Genomic DNA, 23,068 nt, shown 5'->3' with positions numbered 1-23,068 from the left:
CCTGACCTCTCCCAGGACTTTCCCCTCCGGCCCTCCCTGCTGTTTAGCCCGAGTCTCGGGTCGGACCTGCTCCTCCCGGGACGCAGCCTTCATAACAGCCAGCAGCAACCCTTCCGGGGGGTGCTCCCTCCGGTCCACACAGGCTGATGAGCTGCCGTGTGGCTCTGCAAAGCTGTTGCTGCCAGGTCCCGGTCGCCCGCTCCGGCCGCTGCTCTCCCCAGGCTGGGCCGTGCATCCTTCTCAGCTCCTCCCTGACCGCAGGTGGGAGCAGAAGAACCTCCGTCCCACCTTGGCTGCTCCCCAGATTTCTGCTTCGGACACCCTTGCGCCCCTCTCAGGTGACCCCCGGCCTCTTCTCCAGGGCTGCTCGGCCCGTGAGGAACGAGCAGGGCAGTGCTCTCTGCTCCACACCCGGCTGGGCTTGTGCCGCGGAATGTGACAGAGAGAGAGAAGAAAGCGCTGCACCGTGGAGGCCATCACAGAATGAAGGCATTACCTTGTCTTTATTTCATTTCTCCTTGTTCATACAGTTCCATATATTTGTCATTAGTGTTTAGTTACGCCTGCTGAAGTCACAGTGCATCCACAACGCAGCCATCAAAAAGAATGAAGTCAACCGATGCGCGGAATTCCGAGGTGAGGATCTCACCCGGGTCTTTTTAAAAATGTTTGCGGTGATTGTTTACGCAGGTGCACGTGCAAGCGTGTGCATGTGAGCCTTCGTGCATTTTGTTTGTGTGTGTGTGCATGGATGTGCAATTATGTGAATGACTGTGTGTACGAGTATGCAGCTGCAAGTGCATGCAAGAGTACTTCAAAGGCCGGCGCCGCGGCTCACTAGGCTAATCCTCCACCTAGCAGCGCCGGCACACGGGGTCCTAATCCCGGTCGGGGCGCCGGATTCTTTCCCGGTTGCCCCTCTTCCAGGCCAGCTCTCTGCTGTGGCCCGGGAAGGCAGTGGAGGATGGCCCAAGTGCTTGGGCCCTGCACCCCATGGGAGACCAGGATAGGCACCTGGTTCCTGCCTTCGGATCAGCGTGGTGTGCCGGCCGCAGCGCACCGGCCACGGTGGCCATTGGAGGGTGAACCAACGGCAAAGGAAGACCTTTCTCTCTGTCTCTCTCTTACTATCCACTCTGCCTGTCCAAAAAAAAAAAAAAAAAAAGAGTACTTCAAAAAGTTCACACAAAATGTATCAGTATACTTTGGTGCAAAAGGGCTTTTTTGGTGCAGACTTTTTCCACAATATGTGGAAAACGCACGTTCTGAAAAAACTGGGCATCTATCTGAAAGCAGTTTGCACCAGAGTAAACTCATATTTCCCTATTTCCCCCATAAGGTTTTTTTTCTTTTTCGTTTTCTTTTTTTTTTTTTTTTTTTGACAGGTAGAGTCACAGAGAGTGAGAGAGAGAGAGAGACAGAGAGAAAGGTCTTCCTTCCGTTGGTTCAGTCCCCAAATGGCCGCCACAGCCGGCGCCATGCCGATCCAAAGCCAGGAGCCAGGTGCTTCCTCCTGGTCTCCCGTGTGGGTGCAGGGCCCAAGCACCTGGGCCATCCTCCACTGCCCTCCCGGGCCACAGCAGAGAGCTGGACTGGAAGAGGAGCAATCGGGACTAGAACCCGGTGCCCATATGGGATGCCGGCGCCCAGGCGGAGGATTAACCAAGTGAGCCACGGCGCCGGCCCTCCCCCATAAGCTTTTTACAGTAGCCTTGTGTGTATGGGTGCGCGTGTGTGTGAATGTGTGTGCGTGTGGATCTCTTTGCAGAGTGGGAGGGAGCCCTGAGGGATCGAAAACTTTCAGGCTGACTTTCACATCGCACTGTTTAAGTTGCTGAATCCTACGTGACTTGTGCTTTCATTTTCATCGTGTTTTTGATGTTTTCAAGGGTTTTGGCCCCAAGCATGAGAAAGTAATCGCCACATTTCCACAGCACTGTCACGGGGGAAGAGGGTACAAGTGATTTGTTGCAGTGAAGCCAAAGCCCAGGGTACAGTCCAAGGAGGAAAAACTTAAACCAGGAAGCGTTCTCATGCTTAGACAGAGCTTGCAAAGGAGAACCTGGGGTTCAGAGGAAGGCTGGGCAGGTGGAGGCTGGGAGGCCGGGCTGAGTCATGAGACGGGGCTGAGCTCAGCTGTAGGCGGCGCTTGTGTGGAAGGAGCTGATCACCGGGCCCTCTGCCAGTCCTTGTAACTGGGGCTCCTGGGACCGTCGTGGGGCTGTGTGACGGGGGGAAGCCCTGGCTGGGCTGCGCAGGGCTGGGCCTGAGCAGGGCAGGGGCCCTTTGCGCAGGGACTGACTGTGGCGTCCGGGCAGAGCCATTGGTGCGGCCAGGCTTGTTGTCGGCTGCGGAGGGGAGGTCATGCAGGCAACGGAGGAATGCGCACATTTCCCTCTAGGTACTGGTCCAGCTCTAACGATCCAGGTGCCGGTGAGGTAAACAGGAGCCAACAATGATGCTCAGCGTAACCCGCACATGGCTGAGCCCCTGGACTCACCACCACCACCTATGCCAAGCAGAGCTGTCATGAAAACCACTCGGATCCTCAGCCGTCCCTAAGAAGTGAGCCCCGCTCGCTCGCTCGCTCGCTCGGTGGCAGCGCCCTTCCCACAGGGTCCCTAACTCCTGCAGATTCACGCTTGGCTAAATCTCTAGACCCCTTATAAGGTCTCCCCCCTTCCCCATCTGGCTTGTAACTTGCGTCCTGAGACAGGTCCCTCCCTGACTCTCCCGCTCTGTCCTGGGGGTGCCTTACCTGGGACCCAGCCCCTCCCTCTGCCCTCGTCTCACTCGGCATCTGGCCCGGAACTAACAGAGAAGCATGTGCAGATGAGCGGGAGGCATTCGTTCAACAAACGTTTACTGAGATCCTGAGCAAGCCTCAGCCAGGGTGTGACAGGCAGCACGGCTCTCCACTTTTGCCATTATGGGGCTCATAGGCTGTTGATCAAGCTGGAGAAAGCATCGGAGAATGACAGGACCTGGTGGCAAATAATATGCTTAGGGGGAGTCCAGAGTGCTGAGGAAACGTAGGGGTCGAGCAAAGGCTGGGAGGAGGTGACGCATGAGCCAGGGCCTCCACGCCATGAGGAGCGATGGGTGCCAGAGGGGCAGCTGCCACTGTGGGCTTTGGCTTGCCCCCTAGCCCACTGTGGGCGGCCTGTTGGCAGCAGGAATCCTGGGAGTCTGCTGGCACGAAGTCCAAACTGTGTAAGATCACCTCAGTGACCCTTCATCCTGCAGGAGCCCCCTGCAGCGTCAGCAGCCCCGCAGGCCCAGTCTCCCCCTGAACCTCTGCGGCAGAGATGGCGCCACCCCCCACCCCCGCCAGCTCCTCCTGACGCAAGCAGTTTGGGCAGAAAGCCGGGGGTTGGCATCTCTGGAAAACAGCTCCGTCTTTAGGGTTCACTCATCTGCTCCGTCTCTGTAACAGCCCCACAGGTGTTCCAAGGCGACCTCCCAGGAGCAGCTCTTCATGCTCACTGAACACAGGGCCGGAGTCCCGGGGCTGACACAGTGAACTCCAGGGCGAGCCTGGAAAAGGCGGTGGCAGGGCCGGGAGAGCTGACGACACTCTGGTCCGTGCACAGGGCTCCGGGGTTTCCCACGGCCTGGGACTTGCACGAAGGCTGGCCTCCCCAGCTCACGGGCCGTCCGGAGGAGCACACGGGATGGAGCCGGTGCGGAAGAACCACACCTTGAGCTCTGAGTTTGTTATCCTGGGCTTTGGGGAGATGGCTGACCTGCAGATCCTCTTTTTTGGGCTCTTTCTAATCATGCATCTTGTCACCCTGGCAGGGCATGCAGCGATTGTGCTCATCACCCTCATCGACTCTTGCCTCCAGACTCCCATGTATTTCTTCCTTCGAAACCTCTCTGCCATTGAAATCTGCTACACGTTGGTTATTGTCCCCAACATGCTAGCCAATTTCCTGTCCAGGAGCCAGCGGATGCCCTTCCTGGCCTGTGCGCTGCAAATGCACCTCTTCATCGCCCTGGGCGGGGCCGAGTGCTTCCTCCTGGCTGTGATGGCCTATGACCGCTTCGTGGCCATCTGCAACCCCCTGCGCTATGCACTCCTCATCACCAGGGGCCTCTGCCTGCGGATGCTGGCCCTGGCCTGCATCAGCGGCTTTGCCCTCTCGCTCACCCTCACCACACTGATATTCCTGCTGCCCTTCTGTCAGTCCCACGAGATCAACCATTTCTTCTGTGACATCCCCGCTGTGCTCTTCCTGGCCTGCTCGGACACGCGAGCCAACGAGGTCGCCATCTTCGTTGTCTGCATGCTCATCCTCTTGATTCCCTTCGTGCTGATCCTGCTCTCCTATGCGTTCATCATCGCTGCTGTTCTCAAAATCCACTCTGCTGAGGGCAGGAGCAAAGCCTTCTCCACCTGCACGGGCCACCTGCTGGTCTCTCTTCTGCACTACGGCTGTGCCATTTTCATCTACATTCGCCCCAAGTCGTGCTACACCCCAGAGCAGGACAAAATCGTGTCCTTAATCTACACCAACGTGACTCCCATGCTCTACCCTATGATCTACAGTCTGAGGAACAAGGAAGTCAAGGGTGCCCTCAGGAGACTGCTGGAGAGCCACGGCCACTGAGGCCCAGCCCAGGGCGAGCTGGAGGCGAAGGCCGGGCCCACCAGGACCAACGTGGCCTCCTTTCGAGAACGCACTCTCACCTCAGTGCAGACCTAGCGGCCCGGCTCCTCACGTGTGAGGGCGCCTGCATGGTTCTGAGAACACCTGCCACCCACTGGCTCCTGTGCTGAGGTCTGAAACGTGGATGGCATCCCAGGGTCTTCTGAGATGTGGCGGTTCGGAGCATTCATGGCTGCTCCATGGCGCCCTCAGGGACAGCCCCACCCATCATCTGGGGCACCGCCTGAGACGTGGGCACCGGCAAGCAGAAGGCCACGAGATGACCCAAACAGGACCCTGAGCCATTGTTACCGGTCTCAGAGGGGAGGGCAGTTGCCAGAGCGAAGTCACATGGGTTCTCTTCCTCAGCTCAGCCTAGAAATAAAAAGCCGGGAAGCGATTTGCGAAGAGGCAGAGACTTTTATTAGAAAATAAATGTTTATTTGATTGGTGAGCGGCAGAGAAAACGTCTGGTCCGAGAGGAGAGCAGGTGGAGTGCCTGAGCGGGACCCTGGCTTTGAGGAAGTGTCCTGGGTTTCTAAGGCATCACTGTCTGTTCACTGGGTCATCCTCTTGGGGGTGCCCATTGGACGGGGGTTTCACATGCGTAAGTTGATTGGCTTGGGGCTCATGGAGACAGCGGAGGTCTGCTGGAGACTTCCCGTCCCCTTAGGGGCTCAACCCCCTCCTCTGCTAGCTCTGGTGAAAGATTGCACCCAACCTGAAGGGGTGATCTGTAGCCTCAAGGTCACACAGAGAGCCAGGGTCTCCTGGAGCCAGTCTGACTGTCCCCAGGGAAATTGCACCCAACCTGAAGGTGTGATTTAAAGCGGCAAGGTCACACACGCGGCACGAGAAGGTATTAGTGGCGGGGGGGGGGGGGTGCCGGTCGGTCCGGAGACAGGCTTTCCAGCCGCAGCCGGCAGCCTGCTTGTGCAGGACATTCTACCTATATCTGAAGGGGTCCACGTGCCCCCGTCCCACTGGACGGCCTCAGCCAGCCACTGCCCCGGCCAGAGAGCCAGCGGGGATAGAAATGCAAAGAGCTCCCAGACCCAGACTAGGTAAAGTGGAGCGGTGGACAGGCAGACCAGCCCAGAAACCGAACTCCTGCCTCACTAAGGGGCGGTCTTCTCTAGCTCACGGAGAGACCCCACAGCAAAGGCAAGCAGCAGCGCCAGCAGCTGCCGCCACAGCGTCCTCGAGGCCCAGGGCCGCCCACTCTGCACCCACCAACCGCTCCCCGCCCTCACTAGGGCGGGTGGGAAGCTGCTCCACTTGTGCTTCCAGGCCCGCTGACTCCTCCTCCCTCTTCCAATTGCACTCAGAGGGCCACTTGCTCCCAACAAGCCCTGCCCCCTGCCCATCCCGGGCCCGGCGGGGTGGGGGAGATGCCCCTCCTCTGTGACCCATGTGCCTCATGACAATACTGGAACGTGTTCTCTGTCTCCCTGACGGCCTAAAGCTCCTCACTCTCACTGCAGCACCTGGCACGTGGCAGGTGTTCAGTAAGTGGCCGTTGGACTGAATCGGGAACTCCCACGTGCTTTAGCAGAGAATTACCGTCGGAGCCCGGTTCTGACGGGAATACAAACACTTAATCCCTTGTCGGGCCAAGGCCTCTGTAATTCAAGGGCAGAGAAGGGACGTCGGGAAAGTGTCTGCTGCACCCACTCCCACCCCACAGGCTGGGCCGAGTGCCGGAGGTCCCTCTGCTTCCCACCGCCGAAGCCCTTAGCAGCAAATATTTCTTGAGTAAAAGAGTGAGCACCTCCTGTGTACCAGGCCCTGGGCTTGGCCCCGGGGATGCGGAGAAAACTCCAGACAAGGTCCCTGCCCTCCAGGAGTGCACAGATCAGCCTGGGCTCTTGGACACTGAAAGAATTCACTTTAACACAATGGTTGCTTCCTACTCATTCATAGGAGGGGGAGAATCACCACTGCCCCCACACTTGGAAGCACCCACGTGCTGTTTATACGGGTCAAGAAGGAGAGAGCCTGAGTGCTTGATGGACCCTTCACCTTGGGCAAATAAACCGACAGCAAGATCACCTCGCTCCAGGCTCTGGGTTTAATCAGCAATACCTTTCCTTGTGGATTGAACCCCCGCAGCATTCCTAGCTGAGGCATGGAAAACATCCATAGTCATCACCTGTTTCGAGCCCTGCCTGCTCCCCTCCACGCACAGCTCCCTCCCCTTTCCTCACCATGCCTAGCTGATGACCCTGCCTTTGGGGCCACCACAGGGGCACTCCCAGAATGGAGTGGTAGATCTTGAAGGAAAGCCACCATGTGGGTCCTGTCTCCTAACTAACAAGAGGCACTTGCTTACTTCATATAGTATTTTCAAAAGCACCCGTAGGATTTTACAGAACATTTAACCATCTTAGGCCTCTGGGCCTTTCTCATTAAGATAACTATCATGTCTAGTAACACAGAATCACTAGACTTTTTAACTTTCAGACATTTCTATCAGTAGCACTTTATATTATCGAAATCTAAAATTTAGCACCACTTCCCATCTTGACAGTACCTCTAATATAATCCAAATAGCCTGATTAGTTGGTGTCTCTACAAGATGAGAGACATATATCCTTTGATATTTCCAGGGCCTCAGCTGGAAATGCCAAAGTCCAAATGCTTTGGAACTTTGACTTTTTTGAATGCCTGTCAAGGATGTCAAGAAGGCTTAAAATATCTGATTGAAATAAGATCCCTTAACATGATGACATACTATAGACCAGATTTGATCATTGTCACAAGGTGATTATTCAAATGTTTTAGAATAAGCATATAGTCAAACAAATCATAACTCTTAATTTAAAAAAAACTCAGCTGTTTTAAACAATTAGAACCTCACAGAGACATTAAGAGAACCTAATAGATTACTTTAACTCATTGCTGTAACAGAGGATCAGATCCTAATTCTATGTCAAAGAGAAATAGATTAATAATTTTGTATCCAAAATCTCTTTCTTTTATAACCTTCTGTGACTTCCACACACCCTCTTCAACTTACTTGAACCATCCTATCATTTCCATTCCAGTCTAGAGTAAACTAGCCATCAGTGTAAAGTAATTCTTACAGACCACATCCTTTCTTTTTCAAAAAACTCTTTCCTTCTTAGCCTTCCTTAACAAGAAAACTCTTTCCTTCTTAACCTCATTTGCTATACGTTTTGAAATAACCTGTTAAAAATCTCCAAATTAATGCAACATTTTAAAAATAAGGTAACATCAAATTTCAGCCTTAGTTACTCTTAAGCAGCGTTGAACTATCTTCCATAGACAGTTTAAGAAAACCTACTTGTTAGCAAACCGAAATAGTTTTTCTATGGAATATAATGTGTGGAGAGTACCAAAGTTTACATTTAGACGCATTTATCTCATCTGCCTTTACCCAATTTTACATTCAGCAGTTACACCTAGATGATTTAAGATGCTGATGTATTAAAATTAAAATTGCGCTCATCTATAACTAGTACTGATTACCCACTGCTGTTTCATCGAGTACTGATTACCTATCGCTATAGCATCGGAAACCTGTTAAAATAAATTGCAAAATAAGTTCGGCAAGTTACACAGCAATATTTTTAAAGGTAGTGATCTGCCTAGATTCGAAGAGAGAAATTTTTTCAAACTCAGTGTCTAGTTTTTTACCCTAAGAACACCTTAGGCCAATGATATCCTAGTCAACAGGCAGCCACTTGGGACTGACTCTGAAACAAAAGTTCACACAGCTGCCAGACACTTCCCAAAGGTGACCGTGGGCCAGGGGCCGACACACCAAAGACAAGAAGTCCACTGCGGTGGAGGTCAAAAGACCTGATTTTCCTGTCTGGCTTGCTCGTGATAAAACAAAAGAGCCATCAAAGGGCAGGATACTTAATTTGTCTCACAGTAAACAGGGAGCTCAGAAGGATGGGCTCTCTACTCCCTTGCTAGTCTTATGGTAAAACTGGAACAGGAGAGGGAGGGGCAAAGACCAGTTGGAGGACAAGGGCTGGAGGGTGAAGGCATGGAGACGGTCACTCGCAAACTTGCGGGAGGGTCATTGATAAGACAGGCAGAGTAGACTTTGGACCAGGCCTGGTTCTAAGATAAAGTTGGAATTCCTAGGTGAGAGGGGGAGTTACAGTGAGCCAAGACAGTGAAGAGTCGGGGCCGCGAACTTAGAGGGAAGGGGTTTCGGCTCAGGCCCTTGACCTCTAGTGAAAACTGTAGAGGCCAAAAGGACCTGGGCAGGAGAGCAGGAAGTACACATAGAAGGTTTAGATCGAACGTAGGAAAAGCTTGAATGTATGGGATCTCCTTCCATTTTCCTGATCACTCACAGGAGTGATGAAACTATCAGGGTCGGCATTTGAAGTCTGGAGCCAATTTTAGAGGGACCATATTACATAGAAGGCAATCCAGAGAAGAATCGGACAAAACCTGGGGAGAAAAGAAGCTCCCATGGAGACCTGCAGTGTCATATTGGCAGATATCAGGCGTCCCCGAGATCATGGCCATCAAACTGATAAGACGATATGGGAATGGGGGGTGGGGGTTGTCACCCACCTGCCCGCTGGAGCCCAGGGCTTAGCCCATAGAAAGGAAACAGGAGGTTGAGTCGTCACCCACACCCACTGTTGCCCAGACACAGTGTCCATAGTGACACAAGGCAGTGCCTGGTACCAGGACTTTGAGGCGAGGGAGTAGAACCACAACCCACAGTGGAAGTCGCCATGAGAATTTCCTGTTCCATGTATTACCCCAGAATTTGAAAGGCCAGTGTGTGGATGGAGATCACAGAGCATTCGGTGGTGTGGAAGGAGTTCCGGGGGTGTGTTTTGTGGCTGGCAGAAATCCAGGACCCCAAGGCAGCTCAGAGATCCCCGAAGGAAGAGCAAAGTCACTGGGGGAGCCTGGATCTGAGTCACGGCACCAATGTAAGGCCGCCACAAAATACACCAAACAGCGGAGTAAGGGAAAGGGTTTATTGGTGGGGAGACCCATCAGACCAGAGGAAAGGGGCTAAGAAGGAAAAGAGGGAGAAGGAGAGCATAAGAGAGAGAGCAAGGGAGAGAGAGAGATCAAGGGACACACACAGAGATTCAGAGATATGTTATTTAGTTCTCTGAGAGGCAGAGTTAGAGAAAGAGAGAGGGAGAGACAGAGAGAAAGGTCTTCCATCTGCTGGTTCACTCCCCAAATGGTAACAATGGCCAGAAGTGTGCTGATCCGAAGCCAGGAATCAGGAGATTCTTCTGGGTCTCCCGGTGAGAATTTCGTGAGATGACACATGGAGAGCGACACATGGCCCAGGGCCCAGCATCCAGGTGCCAAATCAATGGTGATGAGGATTAGACACAGCTTAGTGCGGTACTGGGTGCCTCCATTTTGCCAACCCTCTTCAGGCCACGCCTCCCCCTCAGAACTGGGCAATGTTGCATCCTTAGGTGGAAGCAGGCAGCAAGGGGTCACCATCATGAAGTCCTTGCAGGGGCATTAGGTGGCAATCCCAGGTTGACCAAAGGGAAGCTGAAATGAGAGCTAAATGATTTGTGGTAGCTAATATACAGAGTACAAAAAAAAGAAAACAATTTCATGTATATGAGTCAAATTGACATCTCGGCATTTGATTATTGTTTATAGCCCTTGTCGACAATCCTGCTGAATATCAATCATTCTGCTTTTTACTTGTCGGACTCTTTGTTTAGTACAGCACTGAGCCTGTGATTATAAAGTAAAATAAAAATATGTTTTCCCAGCAATGCCAGCATCCTATACGGGCGCCAGTTTGAGTCCTGGCTGCTCCACTCCCAATCCCTGGGAATGTGCCTGGGAAAGCATCAGAAGATGGCTCAAGTCCTTGGGCCTCTGCACCCAAGTGGGGGACCAGATGAAGCTCTTGGCTCCTGTCTTTGGCCTGGCTCAATCCTGGTCATTGTGTCCATCTGGTGAGTAAACAGGTACATGGAAGACCTCTCTCTCTCTCTCTCTCTCTCTCTCTGTGTGTGTGTGTGTGTGTGTTTTTCAAAGAAATAAAAGATTTGATTTATTTCCTTGAGAGGCAGAGTTACAGACAGAGAGAAAGGTATTCCATCTGCTGATTCAATCCCCAAAGGGTAACAATGGCCGGAGCTGGGCTAATCTGAAGCCGGAAACCAGGAGCTTCTTCTGGGTCTCCCAAAAGGGTGCAGGAGCCCAAGCACTTGGGCCATCCTCTACTGCTTTCCCAGAAAATAGCAGAGAGCTGGATCCAAAGAGAAGCAGCAGGGACTCAAACTGCTGGAGGCTTAGCCCACTACACTGCGGTGCCTACCCCCACTAAAATAAATCTTTAAAAAAGATAGAAAAATTTGTTATCACAAATGTTTAAAAAGATAAAACAAAAGGAAGGAAGGAGGTGGGAAGGAGAGAAATATCATTATATTCTTAGAATTGTATCTATGACCTACATGGAATCTATTTTAATAATAAATTAATGAATGAGTAAAATCCATGTGACGAGAGAAAGGGGGAGAGAGAGAGAGAGAGAGAGAGAGAGAGAGAGAGACTGGGAGTGATAACCAGAGAAGTATAGTGATGGGACTAGCCGCTGCTTGGTGCTGACAACACCTACCCCACCCACATACTGTCCCTTGAAGCCTGTTGTGGGCACCCGTGTATTTGAGCCTCTCTGTCTCCTCAAGAAAACAGCTCTCACTGCTCACACCCCCAGATCTTCCCCAACTTTCAAAGTTATCTAGGAAACTATTGAGAACTGTTGGCATAGGAGAAAGGCAGATTTTGAAAATGCTATTCTCTCTGTGTTTGTGTAGATACGTGATTTCCATAAGAAAACATTTTCAGGGGTGGGTGTTTGGCACAGCAGTTAAGTTTACTTGGGATGTCCACTTCCCACGTTGGAGTGCCTGGGTTTGAGTCCCAGCTCTGCTCTTCATCCCAACTTCCTGCTAATGCACATCCTGGAAGGCAGCAAGAGATAGCTCAGATGCTTGGGTCCCCGCTACTCCTGTGGGAGACCAGGATGGCGCACCAGGCTCCTGGTTTTGGCCTGCCCCACTCCCGGTTGTTGTAGGCACTTGGAGAGTCAACCAGAGGATGGAAGATCTCTGTCTGTCTCTGTGCTTGTGATTCTCTGCTCCTCAAATAAAATGAAAATAAATGAATTAATAGATGAGCTTTTTAAAGTTAAAGACTACTGATTGGTTCTCTTAGCCTGAGAGTCCCCTTGCTTAGAACATGCTGCCCCATCCTCCCCACATCACAGTCTCTCTCTTTCTCTCTCTGTCTCTGCCTCTCTGTCTCTCTGTCTCTCTCTCTATGTCTGTCTCTCTCTCTCAGACACACACACATACAAGCACACACACAGTGACTTGGAGGCAGCGCACACAGGGAAAGTCAGGCCACTCCCAGGTAGTAGGGATAGGCCTGACAGCTCAGGGGCCCCAGAGAGGAGGCATTGAAGATGTGGCATAGATTGGGCTGGTGGTGAGGAGGAGAAGGACACATCCGTGGGGCCGTCTGTGGCAAGTGGCCTCTTAATTCTGCCAGCCACCCCTGGAAGACCACCTGAGCCACTCAGAACAAAGTGGCCTCCCAGCTACCAGACTCTGGTCCTGGCACCTCACAGCTGCCTCGGCGGGGGGTGGGGGTGGGTGGGCTCAGGGCCCTCACAGACCCACAAGGAAGAGAACTAGGCCAGGTCCACCAGCCCTGGTACATGGGCCCAGGCCCTCCTCTGGGGCCATGTAAGACAGTCAGACAGTCTGTGCAGGTCTCAAGACCCTCCCAAAAGAAGGAGGGCCCATGCAGGCCAAATCCTAGGAAAGGAGCCCAGGAATCTGGGCAGAACTGGGGGGTGGCTGCTCTCACCACATAGGTGAGAGATGATGCCCACCTGGCCCAGGTGGCTTAGGGAGGGTGGATCAGACAGACATAAAGGGACCCAAGAATAGATGCAAGGTGAGCTGAGAAGGAGGAAGGCTGTGCAACAGCTCGCCACCAAGCCAGACAACAAAGCAGAGGCACACACTTGGGGAGTTGGGGGAAGCAGACAGGGAGGGTGTTTGGGGCTGTTTGTGTTGGAGGTGCTTACAAGGCAGGTTCCACTTCCAGGAATTCAATCAACCTCAGGCAGAAAATACTGGGGGAAAATTGCATCTGAACACATACCAACTTCTTTTCTTGTCATCATTCACTATTTACATAGCTTTTGCATTGTATGTGTAATAAGTAATTCAAGTGATCTAGAGATGACAGAACGTGTCCAGGAGGAAGTCTGTCGATTACATGCAAATCCTACACCGTTTTATAAAATGGATGTGAGCATATGTGGATTTTGTTTTTCGTGAGGATCCTGGGACCAACCCGCTGCAGACACTGAGGGACGTCTGTACTGGTTTGAAGCTCAGAAATTAAAGGAAGATGTTGAGTATCTGCTGATTTGTTGATCACCTTTCTTGAATACCTGCACCTTGGTCCTGGTACCCTTTCTTAAGATTTATTTTATTTATTTGAAAGGTAGTGTTACAGAGAGAGAGAGCACGCGCGCGCACGCGCAAGCGAGAGAGCAGGCAGCTGGATAGGATGTGGAGCAGCTGGGACTCGAACCCGTAACCATATGGTATGCAGGCACTGCAGACCGTGGCCCAGCCCACTATGCCACAACACCGACTCCAGTCCTGTGACCTCCTAAGCCTACACTACAGATTACGCTTGACCTGTCTTCAACTATATCTAACACGTTCTGAACAGACAGGTCTTCTCTGGTTCAGAAACACAAAGGCTTGACCGGCCATCCTGTCGAAGCTGGGACTGGAGCCAGGGAAGAGCACGGAACCTTACCGGCTGAGCGCACCAGGCACTCCCCACCCCCATTCTTTGTGTTCCGGTATGCAGGTGTTTGTCTGTGAGTACTTGGAAGAGCCAGAAGAAAAAAAATAGCTCAGACTGTAATACTGGTGACTGCTGATGAAGCCAACTATCAGTTGTCCTCTGGAGGAATAATTCTCATGTTAAGACATGCATTGTGGGTACAATTTAGAAAATGCTTCTGTTTGAAACAGCTCGAAGCCACAGAGACAGAGAGCACTGCGCTGTGTGGGACTGGCCCCGAGATGTCTAGCCTCGGCCCCAAGGCTCAGTGACATCGGGGACTTCATCATAGCACAGTCCTCTTCATGGCATCAAGAAAAGGTGCCAATTAGAAGAACTTTGAGAGGAAAAATACATCCTCCAATGAATTGAAAAGGATAACTGAAACTTCAGCAAGGAGTGCCCTTGGGAACTAATTAGAAGCTTTTCTCAAGAACAAACGATGATCTATCTGGGTGCAAACTGTTGAAATCTTTACTTAATATATGCTAAACTGATCTTCTGTATATAAAGAGAATTGAAAATGAATCTTGATGTGAATGGAAAGGGGGAGGGAGAGGGAAAGGGGAGGGTTGCGGGTGGGAGGGAAGTTATGGGAGGGGGAGCCATTGTAATCCATAAGCTGTACTTTGGAAATTTATATTCATTAAATAAAAGTTAAAAAAAAAGAACAAATGATGAATAACTGTCTTAATTTTTTCTCTGCTTACAAGTGTAACACTTGCTCAGAGAGAGAGAGAGAGAGAGTGAGAGGGAGGGAGAAAACAAGGGAAATTTTGGAAAAGAAAATGGAAATCATGCACTATGTCACCTGTAAGGATAGCCACAATGAAAATGTGTGGTATTTCTGGATGAATGACCTAATTTCTGGTTAGTGCTTAAAACAGCTACTGGAGCAAGGTAAATACCCAGTAAATGGTTTTGTTTGTTATAGTCCAATTGCTAGTAAGCCTTGGGAGAGTCTTCCTCACAGCCAAAAAGCAAATAAACTTCATATAAATTTTCTTTAAGTGTTTTGACTTTTGTCTTATTGTGCATATATTAGGTGAATATATATGTAAATATATTCCTTTTTATTTATCATTGTGTGAAATTTTTTGGTCATTAAATTCTCAGGGTCACATCAGATGCATGATAATTTCTGTAATAAACTTATCAAATCTCATGTTAACGTGGTATTAACATAAAGAGAATCTATTCAATGTAGTTCATATATGCAATTTTAAGAATATACTACTTTCTTCATTTCTACTTATTTGCATGCATTTCATAAATCCAACATTAGAAACATAGAAATTCTTCTCACTGTACCCGCCATCCCACTCACTCTCCGCCCCCCTCCACTTCCTTCTCATGTTCTCTGTCTTGATTTTTACTAAGATCTTTTTGCATTTAACTTTATATACAGAGGATTAACCCTGTTCTAGGTAAAGAGTTCAATTCCTTGTATGAGACAAAACAAAAGAAAAGGATAAAAAAAATGAACTATTCCTCAACAGTCCAGACAAGGGCTATTCAAAGTTATTACATCTCAAAGGTGATTTCGCTTTTTTTTCTTCTCCTCTTTTCTCCCTCTCTCCTCTTTCCCCTTTTCCCCTTTGTTTCCTTTTAGAAACTTAATTGTCCTTAAAGAAGAATCCAAGAATGATACATCTTTGTGAGCACTTATAAATAACTATAACTTATGAGGCAGAAGAATATGCCCCACTTAATGCACTAAGAGGAAGTAATTCATTGAGAACGTGTTTTACTATTATGCCTCATAATACAACTCTTTGAGGACAGAGGTCCTGCATGGGAAGTTAGCATATAATGACTCTTATTTAATTAACAATTAACAGCCTTATGTATGATACCACTGATCACCTGAGGCTCTTGACATGAGTTGCCTGGAAGCATGAGTTACATGGAAGCATCTTAGATCCACTAACTCGACAAGGACATACGCAAAGTGGACATTCTCTCCTCCCTTCAGAGAAAAGTACATCCTTCTTTGGTGGCCGCTTCTTTCCACTGGGGTCTCACCCACAGAGGTTCTTCATGTAGAACGCTTTTTGCCACAGTGTCTTGCCTTTCCTTGCCTGAGATGCTCCCCTGGGCTTTTCACCTTGGCCAGAATGCCTTAAGGGCTGGTTCTGAGGTCAGAATGCTGCTTAAAGTGATTGTCAATATATGTGTCTGCTGTATGGACTGCTTCCCACGTTGGAGTGTTCACTCTTTATAATTATATCTATCATTATTACCAAACAATTAGTTCTATATGGTTAACTATGTTAAGTAAAGAGCTCAATGATTAGGATGAAAGAAAATATGATAAGTAAAATATGATAAAAGATAAGAGAAGTACAGAAACTTCTCAATTTGATGCAATCCCAAATGTTAATTTTGGCTTTGACTGCCTGTGCTTCTGGGGTATTTTCCAAGAAGTCTTTGCCGGTACCTATATCTTGCAGGGTTTTTCCAATGCTCTCTAAGAATTCGATGCTGTCGGGTCGTAGATTTAAGTCTTTAATCCATGTTGAGTGGATTTTTGTGTAAGGTGAAAGGTAGGGGGTCTTGCTTCATGATTCTGCATGTGGAAATCCAATTTTCACAGCACTATTTATTGAATAGACTGTCCGTACTCCAGGGATTGGTTTTGGATACTTGATCAAATATAAGTTGGCTGTAGATGTTTGGATTGATTTCTGGTGTTTCTATTCTGTTGCATTGGTCTATCCATCTGTGTCTGTACCAGTACCATGCTGTTTTGATAACAACTGCCCTGTAGTAGGTCCTGAAATCTGGTATTGTGATGCCTCCGGCTTTGTTTTTGTTGTACAAGATTGCTTTAGCTATTCGAGGTCTCCTGTGCCTCCATATGAATTTCAGCATCATTTTTTCCAGATCTGAGAAGGTCTTCGGTATCTTGATTGGTATCTCATTGAATCTGTAAATTACTTTTGGGAGAATGGACATTTTGATGATATTGATTCTTCCAACCAATGAGCATGGAAGAGTTTTCTATTTTTTGTGTCCTCTTCTATTTCTTTCTTTAAGGTTTTGTAATTTTCATCGTAGAGAACTTTAACGTCCTTGGTTAAGTTTATTCCAAGGTATTTGATTGTTTTTGTAGCTATTGTGAATGGGATTGATCTTAGAAGTTCTTTCTCAGCCGTGGTATTGCCTGTGTATACAAAGGCTATTGATTTTTGTGCATTGATTTTATATCCTGCTACTTTGCCAAACTCTTCTATGAGTTCCAATAGTCTCTTAGTAGAGTTCTTTGGGTCCCCTAAATAAAGAATCATATCATCTGCAAAGAGGGATAGTTTGAGTTCTTCCTTCCCAATTTGTATCCCTTTAATTTCTTGTTCTTGCCTAATGGCTCTGGCTAAAACTTCCAGAACTATATTGAATAGCAGTTTTGAGAGTAGGCATCCCTGTCTGGTACCAGATCTCAGTGGAAAGGCTTCCAACTTTTCCCCATTCAATAGGATGTTGGCCGTGGGTTTTTCATAGATTGCTTTGATTGTAGTGAGGAATGTTCCTTCCAAACCCATTTTGCTTAGAGTTTTCATCATGAAAGGGTGTTGTATTTTATCAAATGCCTTCTCGGCGTCTATTGAGATAATCATATGGTTTTTCTTCTGCAGTCTGTTAATGTGGTGTATCACATTGATTGTTTTGCGCACATTGAACCATCCCTGCATGCCAGGGATAAATCCCACTTGGTCTGGGTGGATGATCTTTCTGATGTGTTGTTGCATTCTATTGGCCAGAATTTTATTAAGGATTTTTGCATCTATGTTCATCAGGGATATTGGTCTGTAATTCTCTTTCAATACTGCATCTTTTTCCAGCTTAGGAATTAAGGTGATGCTGGCTTCATAGAAAGAATTTGGGAGGATTCCCTCTTTTCCGATTGCTCTGAATAGTTTGAGAGGAATTGGAGTTAGTTCTTCTTCAAATGTCTGGTAGAATTCAGCAGTGAATCCATCTGGACCTGGGCTTTTCTTTGCTGGGAGGGCTTTTATTACTGTTTCAATTTCTGTCTCAGTTATGGGTCTGTTTAGGTATTCTATTTCTTCCTGGTTCAATTTAGGTAGCTGGCATGTGTCCAGGAATCTATCCATTTCTGATAGGTTTCCCTGTTTGCTGGCATACAAGTCCTTGTAGTAATTTCTGATGATTCTTTCTATTTCTGTGGTGTCTGTTGTTACGTTTCCTTTTTCATCTCTGATTTTATTGATTTGGCTCTTTTCTCTTCTTTTTCTAGTTAGTTGGGCCAATGGGGTGTCAATTTTGTTTATTTTTTCAAAAAAACAGCTCCTCATTTGGCTGATTTTTTGTAATTTTTTTTAGATTCAATCCTGTTGATTTCTTCTCTGATTTTAATTATTTCTCTTCTCCTACTAGATTTGGGTCTGGTTTGCTGCAGATTTTCTAGATCCTTGAGATGCAGTGATGAAAGCTCATCTCTTTGGTGCCTTTCCAATTTCTTGATGTAGGTACCTATTGATATAAACTTTCCTCTTAACACTGCTTTTGCTGCGTCCCATAAGTTTTGCTATGTTGTGCTGTTATCCTCGTTTACTTCCTGAAAATTTTTGATTTCTCTTTTAATTTCTTCTATGACCTATTGTTCATTCAGGAGCATGTTCTTCAATCTCCATGTGTTTGCATATGCTCTAGGGATTCCTGAGTTGCTAATTTCCAACTTCATTCCTTTATGGTCTGAGAAGCTGCATGGTATGATTCTAATTCTTTTGAATTTGCTGAGACTTGCTTTATGGCCTAGTATGTGGTCAATCCTAGAGAAGGTTCCATGTACTGCTGAGAAGAAAGTAAATGCTTTCTGTGTAGGATGAAAAGTTCTGTAGATATCTGTTAGATCCATTTGGTCTATAGTGTCGTTTAAATCTACTGTCTCCTTGTTGATCTTCTGTCCTGTTGATCTGTCTATTTCTGAGAGTGGAGTATTGAAGTCCCCCAGTACTATTGTATTGGGGTCTAAGTCTCCCTTTAAGTCCCTTAACATATCTTTTAAATAGACCGGTGCCCTGTAATTAGGTGCATATACATTGATAATTGTTATATCTTCCTGTTGAATTGATCCCTTAATCATTATATAGTGCCCCTCTTTGTCTCTCCTAACAGTTTTTGTGGTAAAGTTTATGAAGTCCGATATTAAGATGGCTACGCCCACTCTTTTTTCATTTCTGTTGACATGGTATATCTTTTTCCAGCCTTTCACTTTCAGTCTGTATTCATCTTTGTTGGAAAGATGTGTTTCCTGTAAGCAGCAAATAGATGGTTTTTCTTTCTTAACACAATCAGCCAATCGGTGTCTTTTAACTGGACCGTTCAGGCCATTAACGTTCCATGTGACTATTGATAAGTAGTAGCTTTGCCCTGCCATTTGCCAAAGATATTTTCTAATATATGTTTTGAACTTCCTGTGATCTTTTGCTGTGAAGTTTCCTTCGTTTTCCTTCTTTCATATTGATAACCGTGTTTCTGTGTTTCTTCCACTTTGACTATGACCTTGTCTAAATATGATCGGAGTCGGTGAACTCAAAAGCCTTCCATAGCCTTGGCAACTCATCACAAGAGCCTAGGATGATTACTGATTCCATAAACAAGAGTGTCAATTTGTTAAGTCAACAACAGGAGTCACTGTGCACTTACTCCTCATGTAGGATCTCTGTCCTTAATGTACTGTACATTGTGATTTAATGCTATAACCAGTACTCAAACAGTATTTTTCACTTTGTGTTTCTGTGTGGGTACAAAACTGTTGAAATCTGTACTTAATATATGCTAAACTGATCTTCTGTATATAAAGAGAATTGAAAATGAATCTTAATGTGAATGGAAGGGGAGAGGGAGTGGGAAAGGGGAGAGTTGAGGGTGGGAGGGACGTTGTATGGGGGGACGCCATTGTACTTTGGAAATTTATATTCATTAAATAAAAGTTAAAAAAAGATAACAGAAGAAAAACAAAAATAAAAAACCTGTTCCTTAACAGTCAAGAGAAGGGCTGTTCAAAGTCATTGCTTCTCAAGGTGTCAATTTCACTTCTACAGGTTGCCTTTTAGGTGTTCTATTATTTGTCACAGGTCAGGGAGAACATATAGAATTTGTCTCTTTGTGACTGGCTTATTATACTAAGTGTGGTGTTTTCCAGTTTCATCTGTGTTGTTGCAAAGTCCGGATTTTGTAGTTTTTTTTTTTTTTACTGCTGTGTAGTATTCCATGGTGTATATATCCCATAATTTCTTTATCCAGTCATCAAATGATGGGCATCTTGGTTGATTCCTTATCTTAGCTATTGTGAATTGAGCTGCAATAAAAATGGGGGTACAGATAACTCTTTCATATGCTGTTCTCATTTCCCTTGGGTAAACTCCCAGGAGTGGAATGGCTTTTTATATGGTAGGTCTATATTCAGATTTCTGAGATATCTCCATACTGTCTTCCACAGTGGCTTTATGAGTTTACATTCCCACCAACAACGGATCAGGGTACCTTTTCCCCCACATCCAGGCTAGCATTTGCTGTTTGTTGCTTTCTCTATGAGAACTATTCTAATGGGAATGAGGTGAAACCTCATTGTGGTTTTGATTTGCATTTCTCTGATGGCTAGCAATCCTGAGCAATTTTCCATGTGCATGTTGGCCATTTGGATCTCTCCTCCATTGAAAAATGCCTGTTTAAATCCTTTGCCCACTTCTTAACCAGATTGTTTGTTTTTTTGTTGTTGCGTTTCTTGATCTCTTTATATACTCTGGTTATCAATCCTTTATTGGTTGTACAGTTTGCAAATAATTTCTCCCATTCTGTCAGTTGCCGCTTCACTTTGCTGAGTGTTTCTTTTGTACTACAGAAGCTTCTTAATTTTATGTATTCCCACTTCCTGATTTTGGCTTTGATTGCTTGTGCCTCTGGGGTCTTTTCCAAGAACTCTTTCTCTATGCTGCTGCCTTGTAGGGTTTCTCCAATGTTCTCTAAAAATTTGATGATATCAGGTCTCAGATTTAAGTCTGGCCGTGGGTTTGTAATAGATTGCCTTGATTCTGTTCAGAAATGTTCCTCTATTCCCAATTGACTTAAAGTTTTCATAATGAAAGGCTGTTGTTTTTTGTCAAAAGGTTTCACTGCATCTATTGAGATAATCATATGGCTTTTGCTCTTCAATTTGTTAACGTGATGTATCACATAGTTTGATTTGCAGATGTTGAACCACCCCTGCATCCCAGGGACAAATCATACTTTGTCTTGATGAATGATTTTCCTGATGTGGTGTGGATTCCATTGGCTAGTATTTTGTTGAGGATATGTGTGGCTATGCTTTGTGTCTATCAGGGAAATTGGTCTGTAGTTCTGTTTCTATATTGTATCTTTCTCAGGTTTAGGAATTAAGGTGATGTTGGCTTTATAGAAATAATTTGGGATGGTTTCCTCCCTTTCAATTATTTTGAATAGCTTGAATAGTATGGGAGTTAGTTCTTTAAATGTTTATAGAATTCAGCAGTGAAGCCATCTGGTCCTGGGCTTTCCTTTGATGGGAGGGTCTTTATTACTGATTCAATTTCTGTCTTGGTTATTGTCTGTTTAGGTTTTCTGTGCCCTATTGGCTTATTTTAGGTAATTCATGTGTGTCCAAGGATCTGTCCATTTCTTTTAGGTTTCCTGTTTTGTTGGTGTATAGCTCTTTGTAATAATTTCTGATGATTCTTTTTGCTTATGTAGCGTCTGTTGTTACATGTCATTTTTCATTCCTAATTTTATTAGTTTGAGTCTTCTCTTTCCTTTTTTTGGATAGTTGGGCCAATGTTGTGTCAATGTGTCAATTTTGTTAGTTTTTTTTTTTTTAAAATCAGCTCCTCTTTTTTTAGTCTTTTATATTGTTTTATTGGTTTTGATTTTGTGATTTCTTCTGCAATTTTAATTATTTCTTTTCCCCTAGTAGTTTTGAGTTTGGTTTGCTGTTGTTTTTCTAGGTCCTTGAGATGCATCGATGGCTCATTTATTTGGTGCCTTTCCAAGTTCTTGATGTAGGCAGCAATCTCTATGAACTTTCCTCTTAACACTGCTTCTGCTGATTCCTGTAAGTTTCTATATGTGTTATTGTCATCTACGTTTGTTTCCAGAAAGTTCTTGATTTCTTTAATGACCCACTATTCGTTTTGGAGCATGTTGTTCAGTCTTCATGTGTTTGCATATGTTCTGGGAGTTCATGGGTTGTTGATTACCAAGTTCATTCCATTGTGCTCAGAGAAGATGCACAGTATGAATTCAATGTCTTTGGGTTTGCTGAGACTTGCTTTATAGCCTAGCATGTGGTCAACCCTAAAGAAAGTTCCATGCACTGCTGAGAAGAATGTGCATTCTGTGGCTGTAAGATGGAAAGCTCTGTAGATATCTTTTGGGTCCATTTGGTCTATAGTGTCGATGAACTTTGTTGTTTCCTTGCTGATTTTTGGTCTGGTTGATCCATTCATTGAAGAGAGTGGGGTATTGAGGTCCCCCATTACTACTGTATTTGAGTCTATGTCTCCCCTTAAATCCATTAACATTTCTTTTAAACAGCCAGGTGCCCGATAATAGGATGCATATACAGTTACATATACATATGCATATAACAGTTACATCTTCCTGTTGGATTGATCCCTTAATCATTATAGAGTGTCCTTCATTGTCTCTTTTAACAGTTTTTGTGTTAAAGTCTTTTTTTTCCCCAAAATTAGGATGGCTACACCAGCTCCTTTTTGGTTTCTGTTAGCATGCATTTCTTTTCTATCCTTTCACTTTCAGTCTGTGAGTATTGTTGCTGGTTGAGATGTGCTTCTTGTAGGCAGCAAATAAATGGGTTTTCTTTTTTAATCCATTCAGCCAGTCTGTGTCTATTAACTGGAGAGTTGAGGCCATTTACAGTCAGGGTGACTGTTGTTATGTAAAAACATTGCCCTACTAGTTTTCCATTAATATTCCTAATTTTTACTTTGGATCTTCTTGGTACTTGTACTGGGCAATTTTCTGCCTTCACCTTCTTCCATAGTGATATCCCTGTTTTTGTGTTTCTGTGTGTTGCACATCCTTGAGCATCTTTTGCAGGGCTGGATGGGAAGTGACAAATTCTATTTCTGTTTGTTATGGAATGCCTGTAGTATATCTTATTCATAAGTGAGAGCTTTGCAGGGTACAGTATTCTAGATTGACAGTTTTTTCTCTTAAGACTTGGAATATGTCTCACCATTCTCTCTCAGCTTGTAGGGTTTCTGATGAGAAGTCCACTGTGAGTCTAATTTGTGTTCCTCTGAATGTAATCTGACATTTCTGTCATGCACATTTTCGAATCTTTTCTTTACGTTTTACTGTGGAGAGTTTTAGTTTTACTATGATGTGTCGTGGTGAAGATTTTTTCTGGTCATGTCTATTGGGAGTTCTATGTGCTTCCTGTACTTGGATATCCTTTTATTTCTCCTAATTAGGGAAGCTTTCTATTATTATTGCACTGAAAAGGCCTTCTAATCCTTTCTCTCTCTCCATGCCTTCAGGGACTCCTA

The 23,068-nt window shown here is 46.2% G+C and overlaps 1 protein-coding gene across 1 annotated transcript; it reads left to right on the top strand.

The window, feature by feature from the left end:
- Window positions 1-3,674: 3,674 nt before the first annotated feature.
- On the top strand, window positions 3,675-4,642 carry LOC138847487 (olfactory receptor 10V1-like). The gene has a single exon (XM_070066374.1). The coding sequence runs from the start codon at window positions 3,675-3,677 to the stop codon at window positions 4,611-4,613; it is 939 nt and encodes a 312-aa protein (XP_069922475.1). The 3' UTR covers window positions 4,614-4,642.
- Window positions 4,643-23,068: the final 18,426 nt, after the last annotated feature.

Source organism: Oryctolagus cuniculus, chromosome X, assembly GCF_964237555.1.
Source record: "Oryctolagus cuniculus chromosome X, mOryCun1.1, whole genome shotgun sequence".
NCBI lineage: Eukaryota > Metazoa > Chordata > Mammalia > Lagomorpha > Leporidae > Oryctolagus > Oryctolagus cuniculus.
This window is presented reverse-complemented; position numbering and strand designations above follow the sequence as displayed.